The 10,596-nt window shown below is 45.4% G+C and overlaps 1 protein-coding gene across 1 annotated transcript; it reads left to right on the top strand.

The window, feature by feature from the left end:
* The first annotated feature begins 3,026 nt into the window (after positions 1-3,026).
* Positions 3,027-9,291, top strand: LOC125447781 (ADP-ribosylation factor 6-like). The gene has a single exon (XM_048522490.2). The coding sequence runs from the start codon at positions 3,534-3,536 to the stop codon at positions 4,059-4,061; it is 528 nt and encodes a 175-aa protein (XP_048378447.1). The 5' UTR covers positions 3,027-3,533; the 3' UTR covers positions 4,062-9,291.
* The last annotated feature ends 1,305 nt before the right edge of the window (positions 9,292-10,596 follow it).

Raw genomic sequence — 10,596 nt, 5'->3', positions numbered from 1 at the left:
GTGACCAAGTTTATTCTTTACAACACCAGGAACAGGTAGAATCTCATCACGTAGTGACAGTTTTTGTATCAAGAATCATGCACAAATGAAAGCAGCTGCACTCAAAAGTGGCCAACAGAATGAAAGTAATTTTGAGTGTATTTTCTCCACCTTTATCTCCTAGCTTCTACAAATGTATCTTTGAGGTCAAAGCATATTTCCAAACTCCAAACAAAATGGGAAATGGAGCCATCCTCAATAGCATCTGGTTACCACCGCACAGCAGGAGCAAGGTATGGGTCAAAACTGCGACATAGAGAGGAGCAGATGTGGAGAAGATATTTTCAGCAGTAGGAGAGACTAGGACACAAGGCCACAGCCTCAAAGAGAAGCGACGACACTTGAGAACACAGATGAGGAGGAATTTCTTCAGCCGGAGGTTAGTTCACCTGTGGAACTCACTGCTGCAGAAGGTTTTGGAGGCCAAGTCATTGAGTGTATTTAAGCCAGAGATAATAGATTATTGATTGGTAAGGGGATCTGGGGTTACAGGCAGAATAGGATTGAGAAATATATCAGCCATAATTTAGTAGCAGCACAAACCTGATGGGCCGAATGGCCAAATTCTGCTCCTATGTCTAATGGTCTTAAGGTACAGCAACACTGAGAATACTTTGCACTCCAATGACTAAGTTCATACTGCATGGTGAAGGGTGTGTTACTCCCATATGACCAGTTTCTGTTTCACAATGGCTAGTTGTTCCTTTTAGTTTACACACACCATAGCACCTCTGAGCAATATCCACAGCAATACCAGGCAGTCTGACTTGACGGTCAACACAGTTTCTAAAGAACATGACTTCCCTCTTGCCATGATTTGCTTTGGCAAATTTAAACAGTTGCTCATTAGTCTATGCACGTTCAGTAGTTCTGAGAAGAAGTACAGAAAAGTTAAGGCTTGTGATGAGGCCATTAAACCCATCCTGTCTGTGCCAGGGATGAAATGACAAGTGCACACTACACCTGGCTCCAGCCTCTGGCCTCACCTGAAAACTCCAGCCTACCCCTAACCTGAGGACAGAGTTTCTGCCTCCCCAATCCAATAGGAGCACAATGGCCCAGCCCTTTGACCAAAGTGGACCTCTTAAAGCCATGGGCCCTGGTTTACCCCTGTCCTAAACCATGGCCTGCACCTCATATCTCTGGTCGTGTGCAGAGAACCTTTGACCCGAATACTTCCCAGTGCCTGGGACTATCACCCCTCGTACATCCCCATCTTTCCTCATAGACCCAGCTCACTTGACAAGCTAGTGCAAGTTCAGTGGGCCGAATGGCCTCTTTCTGTAGCGTAACGTTTCTGCGACGAACTTAGCAAAAAAAAAGTTCTATACAACACGTAAACAAGAAAGCGGTTAGAATGCTGGTGGAGGAGATTTGAACTGAGTCCCATTCTGTCTTCATTTGATTGTGGAAGACCAAGTCCAGTTATAACACCCCACTGCAGTTCGAATCAAAATGCGCACTGATTGGACATCAGAACCTGAAACCCTGCTTATTAACAGTGCCGAATACCACATAGCGTCACTCGGTCCCACCCAGTGAAGCACAGCATCGAAAAAACACTGTGCACAGTCAAGCACAACAAAACGTGCCTTTACCGACTCAGCCCCTTTACAAACTCGTCATTCTCCCGTGACCGTGAAATTTGCCCTATGTCTCTAGAGGGTGCTACTTTATAGAGGTCTATAGAAATTTCACTGTTTGACCCCTCCTCATCAGCAAGTTGAGTCTTCAAGCGTGGCCACCTCTGTCACTGAATCCCACAGAGTCATGACCAACCGTCTCAGGGCGTGCAATGAGTAGCTGGGCGCTGTTGCAGTTTGGTCGGACCACACCCAGTTCAAACAGTCATCTGTGACGGGGAACAGCTTTACAGTCACCTTGAAATGACATATAGGTGCAGACTTTAAAATTGTCGCAATGTTTGAGTACAGTTTGATGGTGGAGCTGCAATATTAATACCAATGCCCATGTTAGTTATATTAAATCAGCTTGTGATCTCATCTTAAAATCTATTTTAAAAAATTAAAGTATTAAAAAAACATTCGGAGTGAATGATTTAAAATCTGTAGTCCACAGTTCATAAGATTCCACAACAAATCTCAAGCATTGTTTCTGAGGATTTAAGTTTAATTTATTGAATTTGTAGTAATGTCAATGTGTTTTAAAAGCGAATGGGTAACGTGCGTTGCTGAAATTACAAAGTATAGCTGGCGGCAAAAGGACTAAAGAGCACTGGAAAAACTGAGTGGAAACACCTCAACCTGACAATGCTCATCTTGATTAGCAGGGTCAATTCGACCAGGAATCCCGCCCCCGAATTTCAGCGACCCCTGCTGGAAAGAGTAGTCGTTTAGCAATCAGGTGAATGCCCGGCGGTGAAGCATCGTCGGTTGAACAGCATTTTGGGACAGGTGGGAGGTGTCCAATTTTTACGGTTTCTGAGCCTCGACGTTATGACCTTTGACACCCAAACACCCGAGACTTTTATTTCTTGGGACTTGAACAGACCATTTTCGTGCAGTTGCTAAATCCTATATCAGAACCGAGTTTGCTGTCGGCAGCAAACATGAGTTACAACGTGTACACATTAATAAAGCTGTTAGTTACATTTCATTTGTGCTTTTTGAAGATGAAAACGAAAAGGGGGACTGTTAAATTGGTTAGGGATGGCCCCATGCCTCAGTAAGCAACAAAGCCCTTCAGAAGGTGGGGAATGGCAGAATTCATGTTTAAATTATTGCTATACATATTCCAAAATTTACAATGAAAAGAAACATGAGGCAGCATTTAATTTATATTATGGAAATGCACAGCACTCTCTTTTAATCCATGCGTGAAATGGAACATTTCCTGAGCACCCCAACTAGTGGTATGCCTCCTACTGCACCACGGAAATGGACAAGAGGTAGGGCCACCTTAACAGAGGGCGGGCTGTGCCATTTTAAAAGTTGCAGAGTGGGAGGTGGGGGGAAAGTGAACGAGAAGTGTGTGAGTGTGCGCGCATGCTCGGTCGCTTGCTGTAATCTACATCCGCGCCCTTTCCTCTCCGGCACTCGGAGTTCAGCTCTATCCACATCTAATCATACACGCGGAGGAAAAGATCAATTAATTCGCAAGTGGGGAGGAGAGGAGCAGAGTTAGAGGATGAAATGCACTCAATATGAAGCGAGGGGACAGCATCAGTGCGGAAGCGGACGGGTGAATTTGTGAATCGAGACGCTGGTTACAAATTGGATACTTTGTATCAAAGGGCCTGAATCGGATCACAACGTTCCATTGAAACTGAGCGCTCCATTCATCGGCCCAGCCGCTGCTCTCGGCTCTCTCTCTCTCGCTTCGTTTCACCTCGGAAATTTGTGTGCTACCTCAGCGCGCGCACAAACACACACCCTTTCCCCCCCCCCCCCCCCCGTCCCCTTCCCCCTTTTCTTTCCTCCTTTCTTTTCCTCCCTGCCCTCATCCCTTCCCTTCCCCACCCCACCGCACCGAAGATGGGCGGCGCGTTCGCCAAGATATTCGGCAGCAAGGAGATGAGGATACTGATGCTGGGCTTGGACGCCGCCGGCAAGACCACCATCCTGTACAAGCTGAAGCTGGGCCAATCGGTCACCACCATCCCGACGGTGGGCTTCAACGTGGAGACGGTCACCTACAAGAACGTGAAGTTCAACGTGTGGGACGTGGGCGGCCAGGATAAGATCAGGCCGCTGTGGCGGCACTACTACACGGGCACGCAGGGGTTAATCTTCGTGGTAGATTGCGCCGACCGAGACCGCATCGACGAGGCTAAGCAGGAGCTGCACCGGATCATCAACGACCGCGAGATGCGGGATGCCATCATCCTGATCTTCGCCAACAAGCAGGACCTGCCCGATGCCATGAAGCCACACGAAATTCAGGAGAAGCTAGGGTTGACCAGGATCAGAGACAGAAACTGGTATGTGCAGCCGTCCTGCGCCACCTCAGGAGATGGACTCCATGAGGGACTCACCTGGCTAAATTCAAATTACAAATCCTAATTTACAAGGAAGACGGCGACGCCCTGGGTTTTGTTCCGAACTGATTCGGTTGGATTAAACCCTATAGAGAAATGCTAACTTGTACAAGACCAAAAGTTTAATGAAAATGATTTTTTCTTTTTTTGATGCTTTGGGAAGGGAGGGGGAAATAGAAATTTCACAGCCGGCTAATTCTGACGTTTTCAGTGCCGGGCACAATCCAGCGAGGGCCTATACTATAACGGAAAGCATAAAGAGATTTTTAAAAGGGGGAGAATGTCACGTCTATTTACAGGCTATGCAATGGTGGGAAAGATTCTGCCCACTCGGTTCCTTTGGAACGCTGCTGTTCGGTGACAGATCCCTCGTAAAAGAATTACAATCGGCTGTTTCTTTTCGTTTAGGGAGAGGGATGTTAGTGGTGGTCTCAAGAGTCCTTATGCGACACATTGTGCTATGCAAGACAGATGTTTAAACGGTTTCAATTGAAGGAGCTTCCTGATCCCTAAAGCTCCCCCCTCCAAACTCCCTTTGATTAGCCATAATGTCCATAAGGAAAGCCAATCACTTCTGGTCTAGGTCATTGTTGCCTCTTCAAATTAAGATTCTTGACTGGGTATTGACAGCAGTGTGGCTTGGGGTATCTGGGTGGTGGTTTGAACTTATTTTTGTATCAGATTTATATAAAAGGAGTATGTCATGTGAAAGGAGCCCGTCAAGGTTTTCCTGTTTCCCATGAGCACACCCCCTTCTCCAAACTAAATTGGGATCTCTTTGGGATTTTCCCCTCCCCCTTTGGCCTCCAGTGTAGCAAAACTGGCTGACATCCAGCAAGCCCGTTTAACTGTAAAATGCACTGGAACATGTTCTTTTTCTTTCCTTGTCTGCCAAATATTTATTATGTTGGACAAATGTCCTTTCTGATGAGGTACAACATGAGTGGGAGTCTTTGGGAGGGCACTGGAGTGACAGCTAAAATAAGACTGCTTCTTGCTTACGCTGATGAATCATAGGCATTACAACATAGCAAACCATTGAGTCCATGCCCATTCACATTCTGGAAATTTAATAACCTCGTGCTCCTCTTCCCAAAGAACAGTGTTGTGACTTCTCACCCCCACCCAACCCCAAAATAATTGCAAAACAAACTTTTTTTTTCCATGTGGTTAATTTTGGGAGTGAGGCATAGGACACACTCAACCTTGTGCTTTTCAGTATTCTGTTTGAGCTCAACCAGTTGGTAGCTCTAATCCTTTTACACAGGCTTCATATCCCTAGGTAGCCTTGCCTCAAAAATCTATTGTCTTTTTTTTCCACTTTGAAATTGTCAGTTGTCCCTGTATGATCAGCTGTTGGGGAGAGTTCCAGATTTTCATCCTCTGTAAGAAATACTTCCTGGTTTTTTTTCCCCTTCTTCTCTCCTGCATCGCCTATTTCTAATTTTAAGGTCCTATTCTCTTCTGGAAGTACCCGCTTATCTACTCCAGTGAATTTCTTTTAACATCTTAAAGACCTCGGTTTTATTGCCCCATAACCATTGAATGCAAGCCAAGGTTATGCAAAACATTCTGAATTGAGCCCTTTTAAGACCTGGACTCTGATTCTGTTGACTGGTACAGCCCAAGCATATTGCTCCATATGACTTTATCCTGCCTGCTCAGATGGAATGAGTGCCCGTCTATGCATTTTGAGAGAGAATAGAATTGGGCTCAGCTATAATGCACCCCCTTAATAAATGCTGATGATAATTGTCTAGGCATTTTGAAGGGAAGCCGTTTAGCTCAACGTGCACCCTTTGGTACAGGAGGGGGTAAACCTGCTTACAAGGTGGGATTCTCTAATGGTGGTTGGGTGCAAATAATGGAGATTGGGTTTTGGGATGTGGTTGCAGGCAGCTTTCAGAATGATTTGAGTTTTACTTGCATTTCTAAGAGGAAGTTTTTTACATTAGTTCTGCATTCGAGGGGATGGTTTCAGGTAACTTCTTGTCATATTACAGTAGAATTTTAAGGTAGGGTCAAACCGACCAATGCTTAAGCAAAGCAAAATCGACATAAAGGTACTCGCTCGGGGCTGCCCATACACACGTTGGTCTGGGTGTCCCTTTTTTCTCTGAACCTTGTTTCACACATACCCGGGGCCTGGACCAGAAGCTCCCAGCATCAGTTGCAAGCATCTGCTATAGAACTTGGTTCCAGCTCAGGGTTTTGGAACTGCTGCCATTGATCCCTTTGGGGTGATGGGCTGAATGATTGGAGCTGGAACTGAGCTCATAAATGTGAGGGCTGTTGAGTGAAAAATAGCAAGAACTTTCTCCAGAAGAGACACCAGCCTGTGGCTCCCAGCAGTTTTCAGTACTACTGTTGGAGGTGGCGGGGTGCGAATAATGGGAAAGTGAAGAAAATGATGCTTACAGGCTTTTTGTCCCAGGGTTTCTGTAGACACTTTGCATATGATTTTATTTGATACCCTCTGCTTGAGTGTCTTAGAACATATGGTGGTGCAGAGCTGACACCATCTCCCTCTCTTCTGGTTTTGTTTTAAATTATTACTGAAATGCTGCACTTACAGTCCCTCGTGGCCTGCTCTTGAACGGTCCTCTCTTTCCTTCACCAGAGCGCTTCAATTTAGCCTACTTGGAAGGGGAAGAATGGTATTCGTGCAGTACCAGCAGATACCAGTAGTTGTCACTAGTGAGCACTTTCAATCCATTGCTTCCGGCATCTAGTGGAAGATACATGGTGATGCTATCAACATTTCTGTAGGTGCATAGGAAAGAGACTTTTGCATTGAAATAATTGACTTTTTTTAAAAATCCTGTATTCTGAAGCCACCTCATGTCGTACAATGCTTTACTGGTGACGGGTGGGTGGTAATGGTTTGGTAGCATAGAACTACGTTTCATGGGTTTCCTGTGGACCTCAACTCCCAGGATGATGGGACAGTCATTAGAGAAGATTAATTCGGCCTACACCATCCCTGAATCAGAGACACATCCTCGGTCCATTACCTGACCTTGTGATTTTTTTGAAAATGGAGGTGGAAGGTGAGAGTGGGCAAGGCCAGGGAGTTCATAGCTTTTGTTTTAATTTAAGAGTGTCTATATCTGCTTTCAATGTCGCAAAATGGACCCTCATCAGTATAGTTTCAAGTGCAAGTTGTGTGCCAAAATAGAAGACTTGATGTGTTGAGGTACCCAGCTTCAATTTGCAATTTATTGAAGGTTACGGATTGATGCTGTCCACAGGCAACAAAGTATAATGTATGTCCCCCTCCTAGCTCTGTCTGTCTGCTTCATAAAGCACTGAATGACCTGTTACCTTTTAAAGGATGCTGGGTGTGACCCTGCTAGGCACTTTGCACAGCAGCCTTGCAGAGTTGGCGCTCAGTTCCACAATCTGCACTGAACTGTCACAAATGGCAAGTTTTGTTTTTTTTTCCTCAAAAGCCCAGTCCCACGTGGCTACGTGCTTAACTACATCAAAATCTGAAATCGGGGACTGGGTCAAACATCAGGGACCTGGCTTCAAAACCAGTGAAATAAAGCTGGGGAGGTTCACCTCAACTTATTGGTGAGCACAGGCCTATAACACGAGGCTGTTCAATCGAGCACAGAATTGTCAGTCTTGCTGCATAGTGTTTGTGTGTGAGGTGACCCTATCAATGGTGCAGTAATGCCTACTTTTTGGAGACTGGGGTACAGCATTAGGGAAGATGGAACATAACCTTAACCTAAGTCATTGCTGACCTGGGCGATTCATCTGACCTGAGCTGCTCCTGTCCCAGGAATGTTTGGGACAATGTGAAAAACAGCTATGCTCGATTTGTACGTATCCTGGGAGTGTAGAGGGAACTTTACTTTGCACATAACTTTTACTGTACCTGCCTCAGAAGTTATGGATGCTGATACTGGTATATAATTCTGCAGCACCGTGATGGAACATTAAACGCTAAAGAAAATTGGAGGTTTTGGGACAAAATGCTGTAAATTTAGCCTCAATAAAGACTTGCACCAGTTATTTCTGCAGGAGTCCTCTCGATCACTTGGTGCAGCTGGGTTTTTTTTTGTTATGGGGAGGTGAGAACTCTGGAGTCTAGTGGGGTGGGAGGGTGTGGAGGAACCCACCTGAATTGTTTTTGTTGTGTTCCTGCCAAACCTATGACAATTTGGGTGGTACCGTGGAGTTGTCCCCCTCTAGTGTTCAGTCACCCAGCCCGGTGACATGATATTTAATTGCTCTCCAAATGACCCTAAAAGTAAATGTGCTGAAGGGTCGGATGGCCAACTCCAGCTACATTACTCTGTGATTTTATCTGGAATGAGCTGAGCGGGCATCATGGTCAGTGTGGGCCAGTTTGGCCTGAACAGCCTGTTTAGATGCTGTTTTACTCTGTGCTCCTGGGAGTGTTATCCATACTCCCTTATCTGTTCTGCCGTTGCCTGCTTTCCCGTTATGCCCATGTCCTTTTTTTTTTGCTGTATGATGCCATCTGAGGCCAACGGGAAAGCCAACATCTGAATAGGTAACTCTTGATCATTGGTCAGTGGCTTTTTCTCTTTTGCATCTCAGCACTGTTTATAACGTAATATGCAAAAGAGATGAAATAATGTTTGTTTAATATTTCAACAATCTTTCCCTGAGTTGCTCACAGAGGTGTCCTGGAGATTGCAAATTCAGGAGACTGAAGGACATTCCTGGAGGATTGGCACCCCCAAATATGTGCCCCTTCCTTTGGGGAAGGTGACTGAAGCTTATGGCTCCGAGTGCAAGCTGCTCCACTATACCTCGAGAGCTGAAAGAGTCTGGTACAGTGCAGGTACTGGGAATCCCCCTCCCTTGGTGCTGCTATCATTTTTGGTCTACTGATGGAAAAAAATATGTATTCTAAATGTTCATGGTGAATCTTCAATTTGGGGATGTGATTTTTACGAAAAGGGTACAATGTAAAGATGGATGCATGATAATGGTTGTTTCCAAAGGGGAAAACTGGTGTCAGTGTTGTTGCTTCCCTCCAGACACTGGGGGAGAGCTGGCCAGGCGTTATCTTAAAAAATAGCACAAATAGAGCTGCTGATACCTGCTACAAGAAGTCCATAGCAAGAGAGTTGATCGGAGTTGTTAGAGCAGAAGGAAGCAAAGGGAAAAAGAAATTGAATGCTTTGGAGAAACTATCATTGCGGACTCTTATCAAAATTTTGACTTTTCCTGAAGGATAATGTTGTCTGAATAAACTAAAATCCTGAAGCTTGGATGGCTTTGTTTTGTTGTGCAGAGGTACTGTTTGCATCATGATCCATGTTGAGTTTATATCCAATTATCTTTTGAAAGATGCACCATTGAGCCGGCTTCTGCCAACATTTCATTTTGTGTGTTGCAAAGCAAACTAAGTGCATGTTTTACTTTTTTAAATTCTCCACTCTGGTTTGTGCCACTTGTCCTAAATTATATCCTCTGCTGGTTGCTGGCCTTTTAGGTCATTGGAGATAGCTAATTCCTGTCTACTCTTATTAAAATGCCTTCATGATTCTGAACATTTTTTTTTGTGAAATAGCCTTCTCAGCTGTAAGGAAAACAATCCCAACAGATGCTCTTCTGCCTCGGCAGCCTTTCCAAAGCTGGACCTGTTTCCAGGGCCTCAGCCCTGTTTGTGAACTTGCCCTAAGGGCCAACTTTCCATCCAAGAGCATAGATGGTGAATGTTTAAAGGTTTCCCCACTGGGTGGAGCATCTCATTCCCCAACTACACATCCGCCTGCATGATTGCACTCTCTCCATTGAGAATGACTGGCAATTAGAAACACTGCTTAATTTTTCCTGTCTATCACATTCTTCTGGCGTGCTGACATAGAACATAGACCATTCCAGCACAGTACAGGCCCTTTGGCCCTTGATGGTTTCACAGGTCGGCGCAACAACCTGAAGCCCATCTAACCTACACTATTCCATTATCTTCCATATGTTTATCCAATGACCATTTAAATGCCCTTAAAGTTGGCGAGTCTACTACTGTTGCAGGCAGGGCATTCCACGCCCTTACTGCTCTGAGTAAAGAACCTACTTCTGACCTATATCTTTCACCCCTCAATTTAAAGCTGTGTCCTCTCGTGCTAGCCATCACCATCTGAGGAAAAAGGCAGTCACAGTCCACCCTATCTAATCCTCTGATCATCTTGTATGTTTGTATTAAGTTGCCTTTTAACCTTCTTCTCTCTAACGAAAACAGCCTGAAGCCCCTCAGCCTTTCCTCATAAAACGTTGCCTCAATACCAGGCAACATCCTGGTAATAAAATGTGAGGCTGGATGAACACAGCAGGCCAAGCAGCATCTCAGGAGCACAAAAGCTGACGTTTCGGGCCTAGACCCTTCATCAGAGAGGGGGATGGGGGGAGGGAACTGGAATAAATAGGGAGAGAGGGGGAGGCGGACCGAAGGTGGAGAGAGTGTAGGTGGGGAGGTAGGGAGGGGATAGGTCAGTCCAGGGAAGACGGACAGGTCAAGGAGGTGGGATGAAGTTAGTAGGTAGCTGGGGGTGCGGCTTGGGGTGGGAGGAAGG

This window comes from Stegostoma tigrinum, chromosome 39, assembly GCF_030684315.1.
Source record: "Stegostoma tigrinum isolate sSteTig4 chromosome 39, sSteTig4.hap1, whole genome shotgun sequence".
Taxonomy (NCBI): domain Eukaryota; kingdom Metazoa; phylum Chordata; class Chondrichthyes; order Orectolobiformes; family Stegostomatidae; genus Stegostoma; species Stegostoma tigrinum.
The sequence above is the reverse complement of the archived record's forward strand: the minus strand, read 5'-3'. Positions and strand labels throughout refer to the sequence as shown.